Raw genomic sequence first — 24366 nt, 5'->3', positions numbered from 1 at the left:
ATTAAGACTTTGGTTTAGTTATATGAAATGGTGACCAGAAAATGTGTTTGTAGGAAAAACTTTCTTGTAATTTGAGCTAATATATGACTTCTTGAAAGCAATTTGGTCTTTATTTCCTTGCCACTCCTCTTTCCTCTCAAGCCTGTTCTCCCTGCTCTGGGTAGTATCATTTGTAAACTTGTAATTGGGAGAAAAATTACACTGCGTTGTTCTTTGTTGATCGGCAGCCAGTTCATTTAGTGACACATTTCCCTATTTTCCATCCTTTTCTTCTTCTGGCCAGGATATTTTTCTCTTTTCCTAAGCTTTATTCCTGTGTGTTCCTTACAGAAAGACCACAGGGGCAAAAAGGGCTGGCTGTTCCCGTGCTTCCTACATGCTTTTGCTTTGCCAGAATCATCAGCAGAAATGGGGAAGGTGCTCCTGTTGAGGCCCTTGTTATGATCATACTCCTCTGCTTCTGGAGGAGCAAGCACTGGGGGAGTCAAGATTGAAGTGATGAGGAAGGAATGATGAAAGGCATAAATCTACATTGAGAGAGGAGTCAATAGTGCTTATGCTTAAAGGTTTCACAGTTGGAACCTTCTGAGTAGGATATAGTAAGAAAATAAATATCTCATTTTACTTGCCGCTGTTAATTAAAACAGAAAAAAAATTTGGAACTCTGGGGAAACTGTAAGAATTTTATTGGCTGACTTGATTATATAAATACTTAAATATGTTCTTTCTTTCCCAAAGACCCATAGGAGCTTACCTTACTGTGCTTACCTTACTGTACTTTCCTGAAGCTGGTAAATGTTGTTCTTGTTTTACATATGAAAAAGTTTGAGGTCTTTGTGAGGTGTAATAACTTATCTAAGGCCCTTTTTATACATGAGTATGTGATGTCAGAAATGAAAATTTGTAGCTCTGAAAATAAGTCTAAATCAAATTAATTGCTAAAGTAAATAAATCTTGAGGTCTTGGGGCTGATGAATTATTGGAGTTAGAATGCAGCCACCAGAAAATATGCTGGCACAGTCCATTTGGCTTAAGGCATGTGGTGGTGCTCAGTAATTGAAAGCTTGGGCATACGCAGCCTTTTTTCAACATCTCTGTAGCAGCGTTACCCACTTCAAGTGATTTCTTTAGAGATTACACCTGGAAATGGGCTTTTTATATCCCGTAAAAGCTTTTGAGTTTCTTAGATGTCAGTGGCCTAAAATAATCTCAACACCAGCAGTTTGAGAAAGATCTGCTACAAAGATTGCTTTAATGTGCTGAATGAAGTGGGACAGACTTGGATATGGACCAACATCTTTTAATCTGGGGAACAGATAAATCTTTCAGTATGTAAGTTCAAGTATTGTAGGAGTATTTTCACTGCTGTTTCCCTGGACCAATGATCAGGAAACTTAAAGTATTTGAAATTCATGATTTCGTAGTGATTTAAATACAGGACTAGAAGCAATATATTCTGCTTGATGTATGATGTAGCTAGATTGTTTTGGTCACTGTGTGAAATTCTGTATTTCCTTAGGAATATTGAATATTGAGATCAGTTTAACCAGGGCTGAACTTAAGCTATGGCTTGTCTTCCTATTTAGGCCTGTTCTATGTAATCTGAACGGGAAAAGTCTGTGGCAAGGTTATTTCTTTGTTAAAGTTTCAGGTGTTTCTAAGAATAAAACCCACATCTCTCAAGTAAAGTAGTTTTTGGGGTGACAGTTCTTTTAAATAGGAAAATTTAATCTTAGCATTTTAATGTAGCTTTCTAAATGTGTAGCTTGAAATTTTTAATTTGGTACCTGCTTTTTTAGGCCTTTTCCACAGAGACCTTTAAAATGTTTTATGTGTTGCTTTTTAGATTGTACCTAGCGCAGCCACAAGCATGTTACTACTTTAACTGCTTGGGAAGCTATGTAGATGGTGCAAAACAGGCTGGAGACTATATCTGACTTGTTTATAACTTGACATTCAGTTGGCTCTGCTATTGATACTCCATTCCACAATTAAGGAAGAATCCCTAGTGATATATATAATCCTTAACTGCATTAAAGAAGTCTCAGAAACCCTTTAAATGCTTTGGATTAAAGGACAGCATTGCTCATGAACTGCCAACAGGAGCAATCTTGGCTTCCAAGCTGTGAACAGGTTGTGTGAGGAAATACTCTCAGGTGAATATGTGTGAAATCTTGTGTTGGTGGACTTTTTTTAAGTAAACTCTTTAAGGCAAAGATCAGAACTCCCTTAGTAAGCTGATACAGTGCCTATTTTAAAAAGCTTATGGAGTTTGAAGTTCGCAGACACTTTGTATCATGGTCCAAATTAGGTAAAGTAAGAATTAAAAAAATGTAGTAAGGCTTTTGCTAAAGAACTTAAGTAACAAATCGGGAAGGATAGGAGAATAGGGGATGGGATAGCAGACAGGAAGCCCAGAAGTGAAGGCCAGGATTAATATATTTTTGTGAAGAAGCCCAGCTACTGGAAAAATGGTTTCAGCTGTGATTCTCACAACAATATAATCATAGGATCATCTTGAAATGCTGTGGAACTTCTTTCTGTGGTGTATTTGTGACAGATACGGAGTTTTTTTTACTGTTTATTTTAAACAGCTAGAAACGTTGGTAAGGAAGACCTCAGCTACAGTGCTTCTCTCTTTTTCTGCCCCTTTTCTGTTGTCACCCTGAGAATAGCTCCCTTTTGTACATTTATCAGGTGTTTGGGGTTTTTTTAATAGGTAGTGAAAGACAAAACTGCTGTTTCACTGCTGACTGCATGGTTTCTGAATAGCATCGCTGAAGTTGAAAGAACTCCCTTGAATTCCCTGTGCTCAGAGATGCTATGGCTGGCAGAGAGGACTTGAAAAGGAGTTTTTTATTTTTTGAAATAAACTTCATGGATATGGCATTAGGCCTGAGCTTACAAAGAACTTCTTGCATGCTTTGTAGACGTAACGACAGAACAGCTCTTTCGGTGTTGTGTATGTAATGATGTTCCCTTGGGGAAGTTGAATTTACTATTGAGCCACTACTTAACAGGCTTAGCACCTTGGTGTCTGAGCAGTCATGGGTCAGCTTTGTTGATAACACTGGAGCAACATGTCACGGATTTTTCTGATAAAAGCTTTACGGCACGTAGATCTGCTAACAAGTCTAGAAAAAAAAAGGATTAATAGAAATTCTAACCAGAAATAACAAAAAATCCCAAATGAATAAACTTGATTTTTGTATTTCATTTAATGAAACTATCTTAGCACTCTAATCGTTATTCTTCATAGAGGTATCTAGTGAAGTATCTGTTCCCTACATATTCTTAAAGTTTTTCAGGGATTCTCATAAAAATGGGGTTAGCTTTCCTGAAATAGTTCATTGAAAACACTAAGGTTTGTTATTTTAGTAATAATATTAAAGCATTTGTATTTGGCACTGCTGGCGTTAATTTTTTATTTCATATAGTGCATTAAAAAATCAGATTAGTGGCAAATATAAAATTGGAGAGATTAGTAAATTTGAATTGTGTGTAGTCTGGAATGTTAAGTTGCAGCCCTCTTGTTGGTGCGAGTTCACTTTTGAAAAGTTTTCTTTTAAGAAGCCAAGAAAAAATGAGCAATGAGCTATAAGGTGGTCAAATTCCCTTTCTTAATGAGAAAACAAAGTCACATGAGTAAAAGGGACTAAAATTGGGAGGAAGTAGTAGATGGTGGTTTAAAGTTTGGCATTATATGTAGTTATGTAGTAGTACTGTAATGCTCGGTAGTAGGGGCAGAGCAGCTAAAGATTCCAGAAGAATTGGGAGGAGTTGGTTTAAGTGAGAGAGTGGGTGTTTTTTAGCAATAGTTAGATTGTGGTTGCTTTCTCAGAGGTATTGTTTAGCATCTGTGCTGTGTCAAAAATGTTTTGTGACGTTAATCCATATTACCCAGCATCTTGCAAGGCGTGGTTAAAACATTAAGATTAGAAGTGTTCCTTGAGTTGCAGTTCATGCCAGACTGGTGTACAAATACATACGTATTATATGGTGCCTTTAAGGTTTTCAAGCAGTAGTTTTGGAACTACAGCGTATGAAGAGAAGATAGGAAGTCGAAGAAAAACAGTAGCCTGTGGTTTTGTGGGCAGATTATATTTACATGTACAGTTGCATCATTCTTTGCGGAGTGGATGCACTTGTGATTTGTGCTGTGCCTTGAATTTGAATGACTATATTCTTGATTGTGAGCTTCCAAAGCAACTGGTAATTGTTACTGAAAGACAGTGGGGCTCTGCAGGGATGCGTCTGCTTGACTTATTTTGGGACTTGTGGACCCTATAAATAGCTGTATTTTTTTCTAATGCTGCTTTGCATGTGCTTTCGTGCTTGCTTTTATGTAGATTTACATCTTAAGGGAATTTACAGCTCTTCAGGACAGCTGTTTTTAATTGTATTGTTAGTTGCAGCAATTAATAAGCTTTGATTTCTAACAGGATGAAGGAATCTTTTCTTCAGCAAGTGCTGTGACTCTTTACCAAAAAAAATTATGCAAACATCATTTACAGTAATGAGTGGTGTCCCTCAAGAGATCGGTGTTGGGACCAGTCTTGTTCAACATCTTTGTCAGCAACATGGACAGTGGGATTGAGTGCACCCTCAACACGTTTGCCCATGGCACCAAGCTGTGTGTTTTGGTTGATACACTGGAGGGAAGGAATGACATCCAGAGGGACCTTGACACTTGTGAGGTGGGCAGATGCCAGCCTTAGGAAGTTCAGCCAAGCCAAGTACAAGGTCCTACACCTGGGTCACAGCAATTCCAGGCACAGCTACAGGTTGGGCAGAGAGTAGATTCAGAGCAGCCCTGCACAGAAGAATTTGGGATTATTGGATGAGAAACTGAACATGAGCCGGCTTCAGTGTGCACCTGCAGCCCAGAAAGCCAACCATATCCTGGGCTGCATCAAATGGAGTGTAACCAGCACATTGAAGGAGGTGATCCTGCCCTTCTGCTCTCGTGAGACCTCACCTGGAGTATTGTGTGCAGTTCTCGTGTCCTCAACATAAAAAGGATATGGAACTGTTGGAACAAGTCCAAAGGAGGCCACAAGGATGATCAGGGGACTGGAGCACCTCCCATATGAAAACAGGCTGAGAAAGTTGGTGCTCTTCAGCTTGGAGAAGAGAAGGCTGCATGGAGACCTCATAGCAGCCTTCCAGTATCTGAAGGGGGCTATAGGGATGCTGGGGAGGAACTCTTCATTAGAGACTGTAATGACAGGACCAAGGGGTAAGGGGTTAAAACTTAAACAAGGGAAGTTTAGATTGGCTATAAGGAAGAAATTCTTTCCTGTAAGGGTGGCAAGGCATTGGAGTGGGTGGCCCAGGGAAGCTGTGAATGCTCCATCCCTGGTGGTGTTCAAGGCCAGTTTGAACAGAGCCTTGGGTGACATGGTTTAGTGTGAGGTGTCCCTGCCCATGGCAGGGGGGGTTGGAACTAGATGATCTTAAGGTTTTTTCCAGCCTGATCTATTCTACTATTCTAACTATTCCAGAGCCTCACCACCCTAACAGTAAAGAATTTCTTCCTTATATCCAATCTAAACTTCCCCTGTTTAAGTTTGAACCCATTACCCTTTGTCCTGTCACTACAGTCCCTAATGAATAGTCTGTCCCCAGCATCCCTATAGCCCCCCTTCAGATACTGGAAGGCTGCTATGAGGTCACCTAGTTCCAACCCCCTGCCATGGGCAGGGACACCTTCCACTAGACCAGGTTGCTCAACGCCTCATCCAACCTGGCCTTGAACACTTCCAGGGATGGGACATCTGTTTATAAGCTATTAAAACTGGGTTGGAATTCTAATTTAATCTTTTTAGTACACTTTTATTAGCTTGTAGCTAAAGTGCTAGATGTCTCTCTTTGATATTGAATATTAAATATTTGCGTTCTTTACATAAATATGATACAAGTTAGTTCCTGCCCTGTTGAACTTGAACTAAAATAATCTATGGTTTTAATTGCATTTGAATACTATTTCAGATGACCAACTCCTGAATGGACGTCGCCTCAATGTTATGATTTAAAAAAACAAGTCAGTATTTTCTCCATGACACAGGTCATATAAAGAAAACCGTTTCAAGAGTTTGGAATATTCCATTGCAGTGAAAACCCTAATTGAAAGCAGTGTGGTATTTTTCTGTGTGACTTAAAATGGAAGCTGGTAATACCTGGCAAACCTGTTTAATGTTTTGTAAAATTCTTGATATTTTAATTACAATGATTTTGATCCCTTTCTATTGGATCACAGTGTTGGTAGGGCCTGTTTTCAAACTGTGTGACTCATCTTTATTCTTTACTGAATTCTTCATGAGTCCCTGAGTGGCATAACCTAAACCAGAGCTTGTTAAAATGTCTCAATTTAATAGCTGACAGCTGTAAGTTCTGATGAAGTTATTTTCCTTTTGAAAAGGGAGGAAAAAAAAAACAAAACCCCAAACCCAAAGTATTAAGATTACTGTTAACTCTTAGAGATGGTTAGTAATACTGGAATACAATCTGTTTTGCACATTCTGTTTCTATGCAACAATTCCCTTTCAGCATAGTCTGCTTCTTCCTTTGACTTGCACATTTTGCCCAGTTCTGCATCTTTGCTTCCTTGATTGTTTTCTGTTCTTGTCAGTTCATGAAGTCAAATGACTTTTTCTGTTTTCAGATATGTGTCCTTCACACAGTTCTTTGCAGTGTTCTTCAGCCTCTTTTGCGATAGATCCTGAATGACAATTCTGTTTATTGTCGTTTTCCATTTGTGATTTTTTTCACTGTACTATTTCCATTTTCTCTCCTCTTGTTGGGCAGCCATAAAACACTTATCCCTTCTTCCAACCTCAGATGGCCCTTTCTAGCACTAAGTGGTATTAAATTCTCCATGATTTTTTTTTAACTGGGAGGGAAGGCTGATGACAGCGTCTATTTATGCAACCTGTTTCTCTGCTCTTAGACCGTTTGATCAAGTAGCCTGCTGATCTGTGTGACTGTCCTGAATCTGTTTTAAGTCCCTGTGGTTACAGCCTGTCTGAATTGATTATATTCTCTGAATTGGCACTTAAACTTTCCTGATCAAGTTGGACTCTTCTAAACTCTTAGTAGACTGTTGTATACAGTACAGCTGCATCAACTTTATTTTTCCTTCATGCCTTCTCAGATCCATTCAAAAAATACCTGTGCAAGTCTTGCCAAAGCCTTAATCTTTGCAGTTAACTCATTACTGAATACATTGTTAAAATCTAAAATTCAGGATAATTGGTTGGTAGAGAAAGATGCACTGATCACATTGGTTTGAGTATTTCTAACCTCTTTCTATGAATAGGGAATTGTATTCCACTGTAGGATAGTCTTTTGCACCAAGGAGTATAATTCAGTTGTATGATGCAGCGTGTTAGCTTCATTTCTAGAATGTCTTTATTTTCTTTCCCCTCTACAAATACTGCTTGTAGTGGAACGATGAATCTATGTCTGAATCTCCTGAAAAACGGAAGCCTTCTAAGCTTACTAACTGATGCTCATCTCCCTTTTTATTTAATTTTATTTATTTTTTTGCTTTCACAAGTTTACAAGCTGCTTGTGTTGAGAGACCTTTATGAGATACATTGGGAACAAATACATTAATTGGTCTGTTTGTCAGTTGCTGTCTAGGGATAACATGCTCCTGTTTCATTTCCAGCTAGGTTCTCATCTTTCATATTTGCCACAGCCTCATACACATGTGAGATATATCTGATCAGGCACAAAGCAGGCCTGTAGCCATTTCTTGCAGAAGCTAGGGAGGAGGTTTATTTTCTCTACTTGGGATTCTGTGACTATTGCTACTCTCTGACTTTTGGAAAACCCTCTCCTATGAAAAGTATTATTCCAGTACCTAAAGGGAGCCTACAAGAATGCTGGAGAGGCCCTTTTTACAAGGGCATGTAGTGACAGGACAAGGGGGAATGGCTTTAAAGTGAAAGAGCGAAGATTTAGATCAGATACTAGGAAGAAATTCTTTACTGTGAGAGTAGTCAAGATACTGAAGTAGGTTGCTCAGTGAAGTTGTGGCTGCCCTATCCCTGGAAGTGCTCTAACCTTGACAGGGCATTGAGCAACGTGGTCTAGTGGAAGATGTTCCACTCAGTGCAGGGGGATTGGAACTCCATGATTTCTCAGGTCCCTCCCAGCCCAAACCAGGCTATGATTCTGTGGTGCTCCTTTTCTAATGCTCATAGCATTGCTGAAGAGCAGTAGATTCTATTAGAATGGAATAGAAAAAAGAAGTGATCTATTCTGCCTGTACAATTAGGGCTTTCGGTGTTATATGTGATCATCTTGGTACAGACAAAATCAGGAATTTCAGAAACTCCTGGAGACTGAGTCACCCTTAGTTTTACTTACTTTTTTCTGTATTTGAAGTGTCGCAAGCCATATTTTTAAGAGGGTAGGGGTTTTGATTCTATAGATGTTGTTAATGCTTGCCTCTAGCTTCTGAAAATTACCCCCTGAAAAAGTTTAAATTTGCAAGCATGGTAATAAGTAGTGAACCTTTAAATGACAATAATTTCCACAACATACTAAAGCATGTTTACAAACCATTGCAGAGGAAAGGAAGCCTGCCTTTCACACCTCTCATGAATCCAGGGGCGAGAGTACCTCACTGGATCTATTACAGAGAATGCAGCTCATTTTTTGACTATTTCTGTTAATTCTGGGGGGATGTATTTGAGCTACCCATTAACTTGGCAGAGTTTTTACTGGGATTGTTCTAGAGAGCTGTTAGCTGAAGCTCCATAGTTCTTTTTGGTTTTATAGTACCTGGAAGCTGGGAATTAAGTTGGTATAATCGAAAGCAGCCGTATGGGAGTGTATCTATATATAGTAAATTATATTTCAATATGGCTTTAGGTGAAGTTAATATCTTCTTGTAAAATAGCTGTTCTGTTCCTGTTTCTATGTGGGGCAGCCAGTTATTAATTCCCAGTTCTGCTGGACTGTTGTTCTATTGCTTTGTATTGGGGTGGAAGTTTTGAACATGGTCTGTTTTCTTGGGGCAGAAACTTTTATCTCCAAATTGTTGCAGAGAAAGGGAGAAGCTGAAAGTGCTTTAATTGCCTACTAAATATTTTACTTGTGAAACAGGTGTTTTGACTCTTTTGGGTAGTTCTGTCTTTATTTCAGAGATTATAAGATGCTAGATAATATCTTGAGTATGATCTGGTGTAACTGCCGGTGAAAACTGTGACTTGGTTCACAGTCCTTCCAGGTTTTCAGGGATACTTCTTATGCTCTGGCTTCATGTTTTGAGCAAAGCTTTGTTTTCTTTGTTCTGTGTTACTTTATTTTTCCAAATCTGGAGCTGTTTTTTTCACACAAGCATAACACAATTTACTGCTTGCAGTTGCTATGTTCGTGTTTGGCGATAAAGGGAAATGCCTTCTTGGAAATGAAGTGATTAAATCTGAGATGATCATAAGTGGCCAATGCCCAGTTTATATCTATCAGTATCTTGAAGAACAAGATCAACATGATATGTTTTTTGTTTCCCTTTAATACCTCATTAAGTGTAAGTTGGTGTAATTTCTTTGTTATGAAGACGTTGACCCTTAGCTCTGATAATCCCATGGCGCCTTAGTCACTGGTATAATCAGTCACATGTTGTGCTTTCTCTCATACTCTTTGTTATAAGCTTTTGCATTATATTCTGACAAAATTGCTGCCTTTGAAATGCTGTCTAGAACTCTTTACAACTCCGCTTTCATTATTCATGGGGATTTATGGTTGGGATTTTTCTATATATATAATTTTTCATTGATATGTCTGTTGCCTTGTGGTCTTCTTTGTATCTTCTAACTTGTGTTGTACTTGGATTCCAGATTTTTTGGTTGGACAGCATAGTTTTGTTTTCATTTTCACTAGTGTGGTCTTTGTGTAACAACGCAGTCATGGGGTGGATAGATTGGGAAACTTCATTGTAATTATCTTTAAAGTTGAGAAAGAAGGCTGCTGTGGTCTTTGCTTTAGCTAAGGGAATTGAATAAACTTCGGTGAAGAGTCTTCTGTAGTAAACCTAGGAAGAGGTTTTGAAGGTGAAACCAATATGTCAACATAAGTGGAACAAGTAAATTAGCATCTTGAAAACTTTTTTGTGACTCCTCCATAAGCAGTGGAGGACTAACTTGTCATGTGAACTCCTAATTGCATCAGAGCATACTCTGATCTAGTGATGGCAGAACTTTATTGTTCCCCTACTAAAGGTTGAGTTGCTCCAGAATCTTTCTGGGAAACTCCTTTTGGAGAGTTCATTATTCATTTATACACTTAAAATTACAGGCTTCTGAGAATTTTCAAAAGTGATGCAAGCTTTAGAAATGCCAGCTCTGTAGTGATTGCATAAGTAGATTGGGTTCTTGCCTCTAAAGAGCAGTAGCTGGGAACTGCCAAAAGTGAAATTGTCTAATACCACAGAGGGAATTGTATGTTAGCTCATAATGTTAACGCTTTTGTTCCTGTGACTGTTTTTCTCATAAGTTGTATTTACAGATTGCAGTGCTTAAGCAAGATTTTGCTGTGAGAGCTCTGAGCTGTTTTGTCATGAGAGCTTATGATTTCTTGTACATAAGAGGTTTTGCTTTTCTCCTCCATATAACAAAATTGGTTAGTTTTCTATAAATGTGTGTCCTGGGTTCAGCAGTCTTTTTTTCTGCCTCACCTTGTTTTAAAAACTGCAGTATGTTTGGTTTTAGTACTGTCAATTATCTACTTGACATATTGCAAACTGAGAGATCATAGAAGAGAACTTTATTATTCACACATTAGAGATGCAACAATCGAATGATGCAAAGTCTAAAGCAGTTCACTTATCCTTTAGATTTTTACGATGTGTACATCAGACTTGTTGGAAAATTATTTGTGCACACAGACTCGTATCTAGTGAATGGTATTACCGGTATATGGTCTGATTTGATGACTTCTTTTCTCCTCCAAATTCAGGACTAGGACTTTGGGGTAAAGTTGCTTTCCATCTTTGATCCTGCTTTCATCTTATGGAGTTTTACGAACTTTTTCTTTCATGTTTCTATTTGGTCCTTATGTCTCATTCTGTTTTGGGAGGCAATTTTTCTTGGAGGCACCATTTATCTGCGGCTAAGTAAATAATGTTGTATGTCTGTATGTGTAGATACACGATTAAAACAAGTACTTCATCGTACCTTCAAGATCAATTAAGTTTAGATTTTTGCTAGAAGCTCTGCAGTTGTAATTGAGTTCAGATAGGAAACGCTATGGCATTTATGTATATGAATAGAAATAATCCCTGCTATAAATGAACACTTTATGGATTGCTTTTCAGTCCTAAACAAATCGAAAACATGAAAATTTAAAAGGACTTTTTATTGCATTTCAGTAGATGCACTTCTTATTTCTGTGTTTCTTTTAATATTAATAAAGCCAAAGTTTTATTAAAGGCTGAATCCTCTTACAGTTACACTTTTGATTCCTTTAGTTTTCCTGCTTAGTAGAAGCTTTGGCAACAGTAGCTATCTCTAATTCCGGGTTTGCTTCTTGGTTTAGGGCTTCCCTGTGATATCCTAGAATAGCTACTGTGATGGCCTTAAGCCATTAATATCTCATGCTGGAGGAGACCTGTGGACAGTGGAGGATTTAAATAAAGCATAGCAGAAGTGACTGGCCAACTGCCAGCTAGAGGACAAGTGGCTTCCCTTAAAATGACTGACAGAGCTTGAGCAGGCTGGATTAGATGGTGACTAAGGAGTAAATTGCAGGCTTTCCCTAAGGCTTTTTATGGTCTTTCTTGCCTCCTGCATCCTGAGGGGGGATGTGGTGGAACCTGATGTACACCCAAGAGAGAATCATATTCTACAGAATCGTCACTTCTTTTGTTAGGAACAGATTGAATAAATACATCCAAAATAAGGGTTTTGTGGTAAGACTTTTTCATTTTTCCTTTTTTTTTTTTTTTTTTTTACATGTGGCAAAGGGAATTATAACACTTTATGTACTTGCAAAGAGCAACAGTGCCAGAATGCTGTAACAGCTTTAACCTGACTTGATCTCTACTGTAATCCCAAATCCAGCAATCCCCTTTGCCTTGGTTCATTATCTCAGATGTTTGCAATGTAAATGCCATGCTGAAGAATTAGGTATTAATCTTTTTTTGAGTTACTTCAGTACTGAAGGTCACAGAGTGTTTTCTTGAGAGGCAGCATTAACAAATCTAGGCTGCTTTGAGGGTAACACATTTAAAACTTGAAATCTTCTCCTTCCAAAGGTAAGTTAAAATAAGCTGGGGGGGGATTTTGATTTTTTTTTTTTTTTTTTTAGCAGTGCCCTTTTTTGGCTACGGAATACTTGCAGATTTCCTTGATATTTACTGTTGATTAGCATTGAGGTGAGGAACTGAGAATATTCACAGCAGCTGTAAGATCTGTCCCTTGTACCTTTGTAGTTTCACCTTTAGAGTTAAGATCACACATCAAAAGTGAACTCTGACACAAGTTCAGTGGTTTATCAGCATTCTAGTAAACCTTCTAAGACGTGTAACTGAAAGCGTTGGACCAGAATTTACCATAGCTTCAAGGGCTGATGATTACACTCATCGGCAGGTACAGAGGAGAGAACAGTTTATGCTGCAGTCACAGAACGAAGGCCGTAACCAAAGAGGAAGGTGGAATAGAAGAGTATGTTGGCAGGCTTATGTCACTAGTCTTAAACAGCTAGCTGGAATTGTAACAGAGGTGCTGAGGAGTTACGGATGTATCATGCTAGATAGTTGTATCCTCTTGAAAATTGCGGCTGCCAGAAAATAAAATGCCTCTGTCTCCTCAAAGGAAGCCATAAATTGGTTGGACAACAATGTGTTAACTAAATATAACTATATTTTTTTTATCCTAAATGAAACCTGTTAATTGTCATGACATCTTTTAGATTATTTTTTTTAATAGAAAATATTCTTAGACCTTTTAAAGCATTTGACATTTCCGTAACTACATTGTCTGGGCCTTTAAAACATGCTTCTCAGTTTCTTCAACTCTTGTATCCAAATCAACATTTGGATAATGTTTGTGTATGTGAATAGAAGGTAGATGAAAACATATTAGCAATCTCTTGGTAAATTTAGAGTTGTAAAATAACAATCTTTCCATAGGGGTCCAAGTATTAGATGATAGCAGTTTCCAGTTTTTCTCTGTGTGTTGGACAAGTTTGGCTTAACGTCTTCAGCTTGAGAAGCTTCAAGTATTGTGTTATAGCTGAGTCAGAGAAATTAAAAATCATTAGAGAAATTCCTACATAAATTGAACTCTTGAACTAGATTAAATAGCCTTCCTGCAAGGCTTTTTTGTTTGTTTTTTTTTTTCCTCTCACAGTTTTATGGGTTTTCCCAATAACCAACAGTCATAGTTGGCAAAGCGATTGTGTCCCCAAAGTACTTGGAATAACTTTAAAAGCAAGTTCAAGCGTGCTTTGTGTGGTATTTTTTTTTTGTTTTATTTATATATATATATATATATATATATATATGCATATATGCGGGGTGCATCTTAAAATTTGGTGCATGTTGAATCCAGTCCTTGTCTCTGCATACACTGGGAACTCTTAACAGGTCATAGGAAGCATTAACCAAGACTTAAGGTCAATATAGAAATTTCATAGTTTACTTCGGCAAATGGATCTTGTGTTCAGAAGTGCAGGAGGAAGTAACTATAATCTGTTGCTGTAATATTCACCTGTTTTCTGGTTGAGTAAAGAATTAAAGAAACATAATGGGTACTCTTCCATAAAAATACTGTAATTTTTTCGATCAGGCACCTTTGCAAGACTTCTTTGGTAAAGACCATGTTTTGCGTTTCTTCCATGACCCATGCCATTCTGTAAATTCAGTACATGAAGCCATTAAAGTTTGGTTAATAATAAAAATTACTGATTTTAATGGGAAGCTTTACTCAGTAAAGAGCAGGAGAGCACAACTCTGAATGAACTAGCTGAATGCCAGACTCCTTTACAAGTCAGATTTGTGGTCTGTGCTACTTACGTGGTACCATTACTGTTGCTTCTGTGTTTTTGTTCCTTGCCTTTTCCCATGTAATCCCTTGCTTTTCTGGATAACCTGCAAGAATTCCTGTTTAATTCCTTCTGTTGAATTTGTGGACAACTAAATATTCACTCCAAAAGATAACAAGGTGCCCAGATTTGACGCTGCAAATGCCAGAAGTGTAATGAGATGGTTTCCAACTTTCAGATACTATATTGGACTTGTGGACAGACAAGGTGATAGCTGTGAAATATGCAATGGGACTCTTGCACGGATTTGGTTACAAGAAGGAGTGGGGCATAGAGCTGAAGCTGTGAAAATTGTAATTGTTGAAGGTTCAGTAAACTGTTGTCTTCTTTGGGTTTGGCTTGCAAGTCTTGCACCTTAAACTGCTCTCATACTATCTCAGCTTCAGGATTAGAGGGACAAAGAATTAAGCTGCCCCTCGGAAGAGTTGTGTGGGTTTGTTGATGGCCTGGGAAAATAACGTAAGATTGGGAAATATAGTACAGCATATTGCTAGAAGATGTTTAATTTTGGAACTTACTGAATGTGAGCTGGGTATCAGGCATTTTTATGTATTTCTTTAATTTTTTCTGTGGGCCATGTTCATAGAACCTAGGTAGACAATATGGAGTCAGCAGTGAAACTGTCACTGCTCTGAAGTTGCTTGAACTTCTACATGCCTTCTAATATAATGCTCTTGAATTTTTTGGCTTTACTTAATTCTTTTGCATCACAATATCTGACTCAACATTAGTATGATTATAAGAACCTCAGGTAGATTTATTCTGTTAGTATTTGAGTAGAAGCGTTGTGCCTAAAAGAGCTGCTAATTCCGAGGAGATAATTTGTGGGAGTTGCACTCTCTATGCTTGGAATACTCTTGTGCAAAGCGAGCACTTAGTAGTTGCTTTGCATGAGAAAATACGACACCAAGCTTGTGGTGGTTTGTTTGGGTTTTTTTTTGGTGTTTTTTTGTTTGGGTTTTGTTTTGTTTTGTTTTTTTTTATTTGTAGATGTTAAATTCTGGGTTTTGGCTGTTAGTCTGCACTATTATCAGTTCATATTTTAAGTCCAGTCTTAGTTTTGGGTAACTGTGTTGTGATAATCCCAGTTGTAAGTAGATTTCTTTTTTTCCAGTGACTGCAATGAAAAACTTAAAAGGTGACTTAATTACTCTGAGTCAAACATAAATGCCAAATTCCCTGATACTATCTATAACATCTCCTTTACAAGTTTCCTTCTGTAATGTACAAATGAGGTATTCCTGTTAAGTGTATTGGAAGATAACTGGTAACATGTTTTCCTTGATTCACATGCTCCTGTTGGGCTAAGACACTGCTTCTCTGTATTGAGTAATTTTTTTGAGGGTGTTACAGTGGTGGTTTTGTTGTTTTAGTTTGCTCCTTTCCCCCCCCCCCCATTTCTGAATGTGGTAGATGAAGGTGTTTCTCTTGCTGCTTTTTTCCAGTCAGACTTTGTTCTTGTTTGTCTTGTTTTAGGCCATGTTTTGTGTGGTGCCTACAGAGACTGTGGGCACATCTTTCATCTGTGCTCTGGTAAACTCCTTTTAGGCTTCAATTGCTCCAGTAAGTCACATATGAAATATACACATTACAGTACATGAGAGCTTGCATGCTTCTGTGACCAACATCTGATTCAGAAATTGAAATACTGAAGTGACTTGCAGCTTCCTGAGCTTCATCTGATATTAATACATATTTAAAGCAGTGTGGATGTACCTGTGGAATGTTCTATTAATGCAAAAGCTTTTAGATCCTTGATAACAAATACCATCCTTTTTAGTTTGCCGACTTGTCTGGTGTTTGAAGAACATGGTGCTGACCCATGACAGTCAAAGCTTTAGTAACTTGTTAAACAGCAGTCACTGTCACCAAACCCAAACTTCTCTTCACCAAGCTGGCAGTTCTTCATTGTTAAAGCTGTATGAAAATGGCAAAGCATGGAAAATGAACTCAAAGGAGGATGAGGAGGAGGAAGAATTCTCTGCAACAGGTAATTTCCACAAGTCCTTGTTAATGAATAAGAATGCAAAAAGATAGAGAAGCATTTTTGTCTGTGGAAGAGGAAGAAAGGTCTTTTGAGTAGGTTTGCCTACCTTCTGCCATCTTTTTTTGTTACTACTCCCATTCCTGTCCAGTTGTAGTAGTGGATGATGCAAAACACCATTTTGTCTAACTTGAGAACTGAAGTTGATTATCTTGATGATCCCTAGTTCTTCCCCCACAGCTGACATGGTTTGGTTAACTGTTTCACTTGCACACTGTAATTTCTTTCTTGTGATAACAAAGATAATAGTGTGGAAGGTTCAGGAGCAAATATAGGAAGCACAACATGTAATGTCTTGGTAACACCCGGTGAGGTGTGCATGCACAAAAACACGAATGCAGAAACATTAGTAATCGTAGAATGATAGAATGATTCGGGTTGGAAGGGACCTTAAAGCTCATCCAGTTCTAATCCCTCTGTCATAAGCAGGGATACCTTCCACTAGACCAGGGTGCTCCAAGCCCTGTCCAACCTGGCCTTGAACATTGACAGGGATTGGGCAGCCACAGCTTCTCTGGGCAACCTGTGCCAGTGTCTCACCACCCTCATAGTGAAGACTTCCTTTCTAACATTTAATCTAAATCTGCCCTCTATTATCTTAAAGCCATTTTGTTTCTATGTGAAGCTTTGGTGCATAGGTCTAACAGCCATGGGTGTAACAGCCAACAGCACTGTCAGGGCAGTTTGCATGTTTGAGACCATTTACAGCAAGGATGAGCTTATTATGCTTTTTTGTATGTTGCTTCAGAAATAGTAAATCTCTGACAACTACTCTTGTACATGTACTAAACAGATCTTAAGAGACCATTCTTGACACTTGTCCCGTTAATTCATTGTCTTGCTATAAAAACAAAAGCTTTGAAACAGTGTAACTTTAAACTGTTCCAAGAGTTCATTTGTATTTATAGTCACTCGCACACCACCTTTTGAGGACTGTGTTAGAGATGAATCCTAAGCTGACATTGTGGCTTGCTGGCCTTTAAACACAGTTTCTGCTTTTATAGAAGCAGAAAACGAACTGAAGGCTGATACTAATTTAAGTGTCAGCTATTTACAAAAAGCTGTAGATCATGCTGAAAGGTAGCATGCAGACAAACTGATTCAGGAGGTGTATTCTTCTAATGTGTGCTGAAGAACTGTTTTGCAGTCTGATGTCTTACTGTGTACAAGCTGTTTTGTAAAACACTTTCAACTAAGAATTTAGATTCTGTTCCTAATTTTGCTAATTGCGGATTTCCTTTTTTATTTTCTATCCACAGCTCTTCATGTCTTTCACTAAGAGGAAACTTGTCAAGATAATTGCACTTAACTATCCTACCTTGGAGGAGCATGTAGAAAACTGATTTTAAGAGATTAGTATTTGAAGTAACTACCAAAGAAAGATAAATCAAGAAACATTACCCATTTTTATGGGTAATTTACAGAAGAAATACAGACTTAAGTCCAGTAAGAGTTTATTCTTACTGGCTTATCCAGTCTTATCAGTAAAAAGGCACAGCTGCTGAAAAGGAGAAAAAGAAGATAATCATAGAATCATAGAACAATAATTGGAGAATAAAATTGAAAAGAACATTTTTTCTTAAAGGAATAAACTACATGTTCTATAAACTGAAATACTTTAGTGACATATTTTAACTTCTCTCTAGTAAAATGGTACTTCTGCAGTATTCAGTGTTTGGTCAGCATTCTGTTGGTAGACTCTGGACTGTTCCTTCATCTGTAATTGCTTCTGTGTATACATGATGATTTTGCTGCTGTTTAACCAGGAATAACTTGAAGGGATCTAGCAGCATTCAGGAAAATGTCAAGGCTTCTAAAATAATAAGGCTATTCAAAGTATTTGTAGTATTCCAGCCACTTGTTCTAATTGTGTAACTCAAGAGAAGCTATTGCCACTCCAGCAGTGTGATAGTACTGCTGTCTAGATGCAGTTGAGGAAAACATGGTTTATACTAGGCTTAGGTGCCAAGTAAATCTGCTGTTGAGTGTTGATGCAGTAAAAGCTATGTTTCTTCAACAAACCATGTGTCAGTCATTTCTAAATGTGCTAATATACTGTATACGTAAAGATACTCTTCATGGTGAGGTGTTCTAAGTATACATCTGGCAGGAAATACTAACGTTATAATCATTTTTTAAAGTTGGCAATATTGTATTAGAACCTTGTTACTTTACAGTCATTTGTATAAATTGACTTCTCTGCATCGGAGGTGAAATGATGTGCTGTTAGGAGATTTTACAGGGACTTTTGTCTGTATAAATTAATATAGTTTGAAAACTATAAATAAATACATCTGTGAAGTGTTACTTTGCTGAACTACTACTTACCTGTTCTTAAACAGCAAGAAAATACTTGACCTATTTAGCACTTGTGTTTCAGGGCTTATATTGTATTTGTATTTCCTAGAGCGTGTACATGTACTGATTGTACTTGGGAACAAACAAGTGACATTTTTGTATTGCTGTTCAGAAGGTGATGGAAAATGCCTTCCCCCCAGACCCAAATCATTAATCTTCATCTTTGAGGATCAGGTCTTTGGCATAGAGGAACACCTTTGTGTTTGTCCAGGTCACAGCTGTGCAAACAGGAATCTTGGCATGAGTAGCTTCGACATTTATTTATACAAAAGGAAGAAAAAAACAGATGAAAATCTTTAAAACTTAGACTTTTGGATTCTCCTGTGAAGATGGACACTTGGCAGATCATAGCAGGTAACTACTTTTTAAAACGCCTTATTTGAATACTGTGTAACAAATACTGAATAATTGTGTGGGTTTTATATTTTTACTTACTAGATTTTTCTGTGTTTTTGTAGATATCCAAGTTCCAGTCCTGGATAGGTAAGTATTCTTAACACTTTTTAGCAGTAATTTACGCAGAAAAATTAAGCTGAGGTTTATTCACTTTTTCTTTGTTCTCCATGTATTTTTGATACGTCCTTTAGATAATTTGATTATGGCATCTAGATGCATAGTAAGACTCCTTATGAACATTACACTTAGTTTGTGAACAGAAAAAAAGTTATTTCTGTGTTTTAATTTTTTGTGCTCAGTTTTCAGAAGCATTTTATGCTTCTAGGCAGATTGCTTCTAGCAGCTTTTACTAGAAATTAACTGTCTGCCAACACTTGAACAAGGATGCAAGTGCCCTGAACAGTCTTCTAATGTAGTTATGATTGTATATTTGTGTGTGCATGTGCATAAGTGCACTGGTTTTAATTCAACTTTCTCCTTTAATTTGCAGCTTTCCAGTCTGGTGTTTTTCTTGCCTCTTCATGACCTCGTGTCTTGAGCAGCCTAGCTGGATCCCCTGGTTCCTGTTTCTTCTTGTTTCAAAATTCTGCTTTCACCCATTTTATACCCCCTACCCTTTTATATCCATATATATACACTAGGCTTTTACTACCTGTTTTGGTCTTCACTGGTTTTTCTAAGACTTTGGGTTCCATCCAATATTTTCCACATGGCACTGTTGTGTTGGATTCGATGCCACAGTGGAATAAGTTTCTCTTGTAAATATCTCAGTTGGAGATTTCAGGAACCTGATGGTCCTCCTCTGCATTCTTATTCTGCTACTTTGTCTTGCTGTAAGCAGACACTGGAGAAGTGAAGGCTGTATCTTCTCCTGCTCCTCTTACAAAGCACATGGTATTAACTTTTTAAAGAAGCAAGAGTGCTTGTGGATTGTGGGGGATAAGTGAAGTGAATGTGTTCTGGAGGTAAAAAAAGCAAACAGTCCCCCCCATCAACACATCTCTTGGACATGTTTGGATTCATGAGATGTTCTGCTCCTTCCTGTCCTTATTAGGAAATGCAGACGCATGCTTCCAGGCTAAATGTAGTTCCTCCTTTTTTTTTTTTTTTAATTCCCCCTTCTATCAAGTAATCTCTGTATTTTTGTTCAATTTTGTATCATTTTTGAGAGGTCCTCCTGTGCAAATGCTCACCTATGGAATCCCTTGCGCTCCACATTGCAAGAGAATCACTGCTGGATAGAATGTGTCTTAGACTCATCTTAAATATGTTTTGCTTTCTTGTATAAAACACTCCCTTAAAAATAATCTTTTGAAGATGTTTGGTTATGAATCTCTTCAGTTACCTGTTCACTTCTTTGCTGACTGATTATGAAAAAACATTAAGCATGTGTGTACTGTGTTCTTCTCTGGTTCAAAGTGAGGCCTTTGGGAAAAATACCACCTTTTAATTTTAGTGTCTTTTGGCGTTTGTGTTGCAGTAGTTGCAGATTTCAGGATGCGTGAATTCAAAGTGACTGTACCCTCAAAGTTTGAACTTTTCTTCCTATGACTGTGTTGTAGTGCAGCAAGGATTTAAACTCTTAGTTTAACTTCCCATTCAGCTACAAAACAGGAACATACTAACATAGTCTATTGCAAAAATAAGCGTAAAGCTGGTATGTCTGAATTTCTGCTCATGTAAACCGCTTTTTTGCATCATTCTTCCTTTGTGAATCTTTTACGGGGGGAATGGGCAGGTGGCTGAGAGGAGAAAACATGCTAGTTTTCTTATCCTTACTGAGTAACATTTGTCATCATGATTCATAAGGATGTGACTCTGTGAATCCAATAAAATGGTAAAGCACATTATGCGAAGTTTTGAAATTAAATATTATTCTGACATGAAAAGTAGCGCTTGCACAACATACAAGCTGTGAGTTTGGGTTTTGGAGCGTAGAATATGGGATTGGAGTTCTTACTGTGTGGACTGCTGATATTTTCATGGGAACTCTCATCAGAGGAGACCTCACAATGCTTTTACATTTCTTTGTATGTTTTGGTAACATAGACCTATCCAAATAAAACACTGACCATGGTTGTTGGATTTAAAATACACATACACATTTAAATAACCGTGTAACTTGTATTGCTTGAGATCTTTACAGTACTGAAACTTAAAATAGTTCCTCTAAGCCAATTCAGGAATAACAGCAACTTTGTTCTTTTTTTGTGTTTCAGGGAAATGAGGCAAGCTACCCCTTGGAAATGTGCTCGCACTGTAAGTGTAATTGCTACTTCATATTCTTAGGTTAATCTTATTTGGAGATAGACATACACAGCTTTCATGTATCAGTTTCCTGCTTGAAGTGTTACTCACTTTATATACTAACCAAAAGAGTAAAATTAAAAGGTGAAATATTATCCCTAGAAATAATACAGCTTGTGCTGTTGGTTTGTAAATCAAAAAACAGTCCATCTTAAAAAAAAACAAACAATGAAGTGTTACAACCAGTAGCAGAACTGGTGGGGCTTCTCCAGCAGCCCCAGTTCCACAGAGATGTTGGTGGTGTGGTGTGTGCTGTGTTAGGAGTGAACTGTATTGCCTGAGCTGTCTTTGCACCCTCAGAGGAAAGAGATGGAGGCTAAACGAGCATTTCTTTCCCTGTGTGTGCTTGCAGCCAGGCATTCAGGTGAGAAGCCCCTTGGTGTTACTTGCTTTTGGCCATGTGAGTCTAAACTTCATTGCTCTGTCTCGTGGGGTTATTCTGCCCTGTAAAAATAACAAAGTATTGCTTGCTTAAAGCTGCCCAAAGAAAGGGCTGTCTTGTGAAATGTCCCTGTGGTGTTATGCTTATTTTTAACTGCTTTTTTAACTTGAATATTTTTCTTCAGCACTAAATCATGTGTAGACCTGTGTATGTGTGTATGGGCTGCCTGATAAGATTTCCTCGTCTTTGGTGAATCAGATCTTGTTTATAAACAAGATAATAAATTCTTCAAGATAAGGAATGTTTTCTAAATAACTTTCACAACATTAATCATAACTGAACTCCAGCTCACAAAAGTCAAATGGTAATAGAAAATAAATGATCACGGAGGAATCTTTTTTCTAAATACGCTTTTCAGGGAAATGAGGCTTCAGTAATTTGCAAGTCCTCTCTGCCAATACACATGTCCACATGAATTATAATTTTGAGTCATCAGTTTGAAAACACTTGAGAATCTTGTCCACAGCACTGCATTGCTGTGTTATGCTCTCAGTGTATGTTTTGATAAATATGGACATGTGGGTGGAAGTTGTGTATTTGATGAAGATTTTGGTAGTCTTTTCCAGAACTGTGTGTATCACAGCTGGGAGACTGCACCATTGGCCAGTTTTTCTTTACGGACAAACTGGCTTCTGAAGATTTTATTTTTTAACTAGATACATCTCTGCCAGAGTTGTAAGCAGTGTGTTGCCATCCTTAACTTCTGATTGTAGGAAAAGCTATGGTCATTGGTACCAACTGCCAACCTAAAGTTTTATTAACTGAGCTTATTTGACCCCTCTTATTGCAAAGAAAGAGGAGATTTCATCATCACTTTCTGTTGTTAAACTATGTAGAGGATATCGTTGTGTAAATCTGAGATTTCACACTTCCAAGCTTTTTCTGCTTCAGTGACCCTTCTCACAGAAAGTGAGCTGCTGCTTTGAGCAACCCAACTGCATACACTAGGGAAGGTGTAGTTACCACAGGCATTTCCTTTGCTTGATTGTGCCTTATCACTGCAGTGATAGGTCGAAGGAGGTGCTCTTGCTCCTCTGCTCTCATGAGACCTCACCTGGAGTATTGTGTGCAGTTCTGGTGTCCTCAACATAAAAAGGACATGGAACCATTGGAACAAGTCCAGAGAAGGGCCACAAGGATGATCAGGGGACTGGAGCACCTCCTGTATGAAGACAGACTGAGGAAGTTGGGGCTGTTCAGCCTGGAGAAGAGAAGGCTGCGTGGAGACCTCATAGCATCCTTCCAGTATCTGAAGGGGGCCTGTAGGGATGCTGGAGAGGGATTCTTCATTAGGGACTGTAGTGATAGGACAAGGGGTAAGGGGTTAAAACTTAAACAGGGGAAGTTTAGATTGGATATAAGGAAAAAGTTCTTTACTGTGAGGGTGGCAAGGCACTGGAATGGGTTGCCCAGGGAAGCTGTGAATGCTCCATCCCTGGTGGTGTTCAAGGCCAGGTTGGACAGAGCTTTGGGTGACATGGTTTAGCGTGAGGTGTCCCTGCCCGTGGTAGGGGGGTTGGTACTAGATTATCGTAAGGTCTTTTCCAACCCTAACTATTCTATGATCACACTGTGCTTAAAAGATTTTGCATGCCTGAAAAGCTTGAAAGAGCTTGTTTGTTTTGGGACACAAATGTGTACAGTAGCATGTCCCTAAGTCCACTCAGTATGTATTCACCTTGTTCTTCAAGTATCAAATGTTTGTGCTGTTTCCAAGTACTTGTTATTGACAAGAAAAATGCTTTCCAGGGCAAGACCAATCAATGTTTAAGACCATTTGATAGAGTCTGAATGGTTAGCCTTTTGGGAAGCTGCCAGTAATAATGTCTTTATGCTGTCAGCACGGTGGCATCAGGTCACAACCTCTGCTTGGTGGTGCAGTCGCTTTTTTGGTATCTTGTTTTATAAGAATAATTTTGTTTTAAATTTGGCAGTTCCAGGAAGCAAATTCAGGATACTATGCAGAGGATGCACACTATTAAATAGTTGAGAATATTATTTTTGCCCTTCATTTTAGAACATTTGTTCTCTTCAGTGGGTGAATTGGGATTGTTGGAGTCCTTAAAGAGTATGGACTTGCTTCTCGGCTGTGCTGCGTCTAAGAAATCACTGAAAATCTAATACTTTTTTACCTGGTGGTAATTTGGCGTCAACCAAGCAATATAAAATTAACCATGAGACAATTTTATCATAGCAGAGAATTGGGAAGAAAACTGTTTCGTAGTAAACAATATTTTACAGTACAGTATCTTGTAATAGAAAACAGTTTATACTATAGTATTTGTAGTATAAAGAGTTTTATAGTATGTTCTGGTTTTAGGATAAGGAGGCTAGTATCTCTTCTTTAACTTAGGAAATTGTAATTGACACATCTGAAGTCATGAAAAGGATCAGGCCAGCTGCATGTAAGCATATACAAGACAAGTGGTCGAGTGTGTTCTCAAGGGCGTCATCTTTTTGAAATCTGATCTCCAAGACTGAAATGGCTGTCTTGGCTGAGCTCTGAAACATTATATTACTGAATCAGACCAGACTCTAGACAGAGGTGAGGGCTTTTGCTGAAGGTCTCTTTTATTTTGAGATCTCTGCAATCCATTTTTATGGAGGGGAGGGAAATACTCATTTTTTAACCTGGGAACATTTAAAACCAATTTCAGAGCATGTTTTATTTACAGAAATCTTCTAATACCTTAGCAATAATCTTGTTTATAATGACCTCATCTTTGAAAAATATGTGGAAACTCAACTATCTGTGACTGCACTT

General features: G+C 38.1%; 1 protein-coding gene across 2 annotated transcripts in view; it reads left to right on the top strand.

Moving 5' to 3' along the window:
- PPP3R1 (protein phosphatase 3 regulatory subunit B, alpha) overlaps positions 1 to 24366 on the top strand; it is a 43129-nt gene that overhangs the window by 4301 nt on the left and 14462 nt on the right. For both annotated transcript variants that reach the window (XM_061461505.1, XM_061461504.1), the window contains exon 2: positions 21073 to 21112. In XM_061461505.1, the coding sequence (XP_061317489.1) occupies positions 21073 to 21112 (40 nt within the window). The remainder of the gene's footprint in view (positions 1 to 21072; positions 21113 to 24366) is intronic.

The sequence above is a fragment of the Pezoporus flaviventris genome, unplaced genomic scaffold (genome assembly GCF_033815535.1).
Source record: "Pezoporus flaviventris isolate CSIRO_AGI_PZ_B2104156 unplaced genomic scaffold, CSIRO_AGI_Pfla_v1 ptg000031l, whole genome shotgun sequence".
Lineage (NCBI taxonomy): Eukaryota > Metazoa > Chordata > Aves > Psittaciformes > Psittacidae > Pezoporus > Pezoporus flaviventris.
Note: the sequence above shows the minus strand (reverse complement) of the source record. Positions and strands in the feature narration are given on the sequence as shown.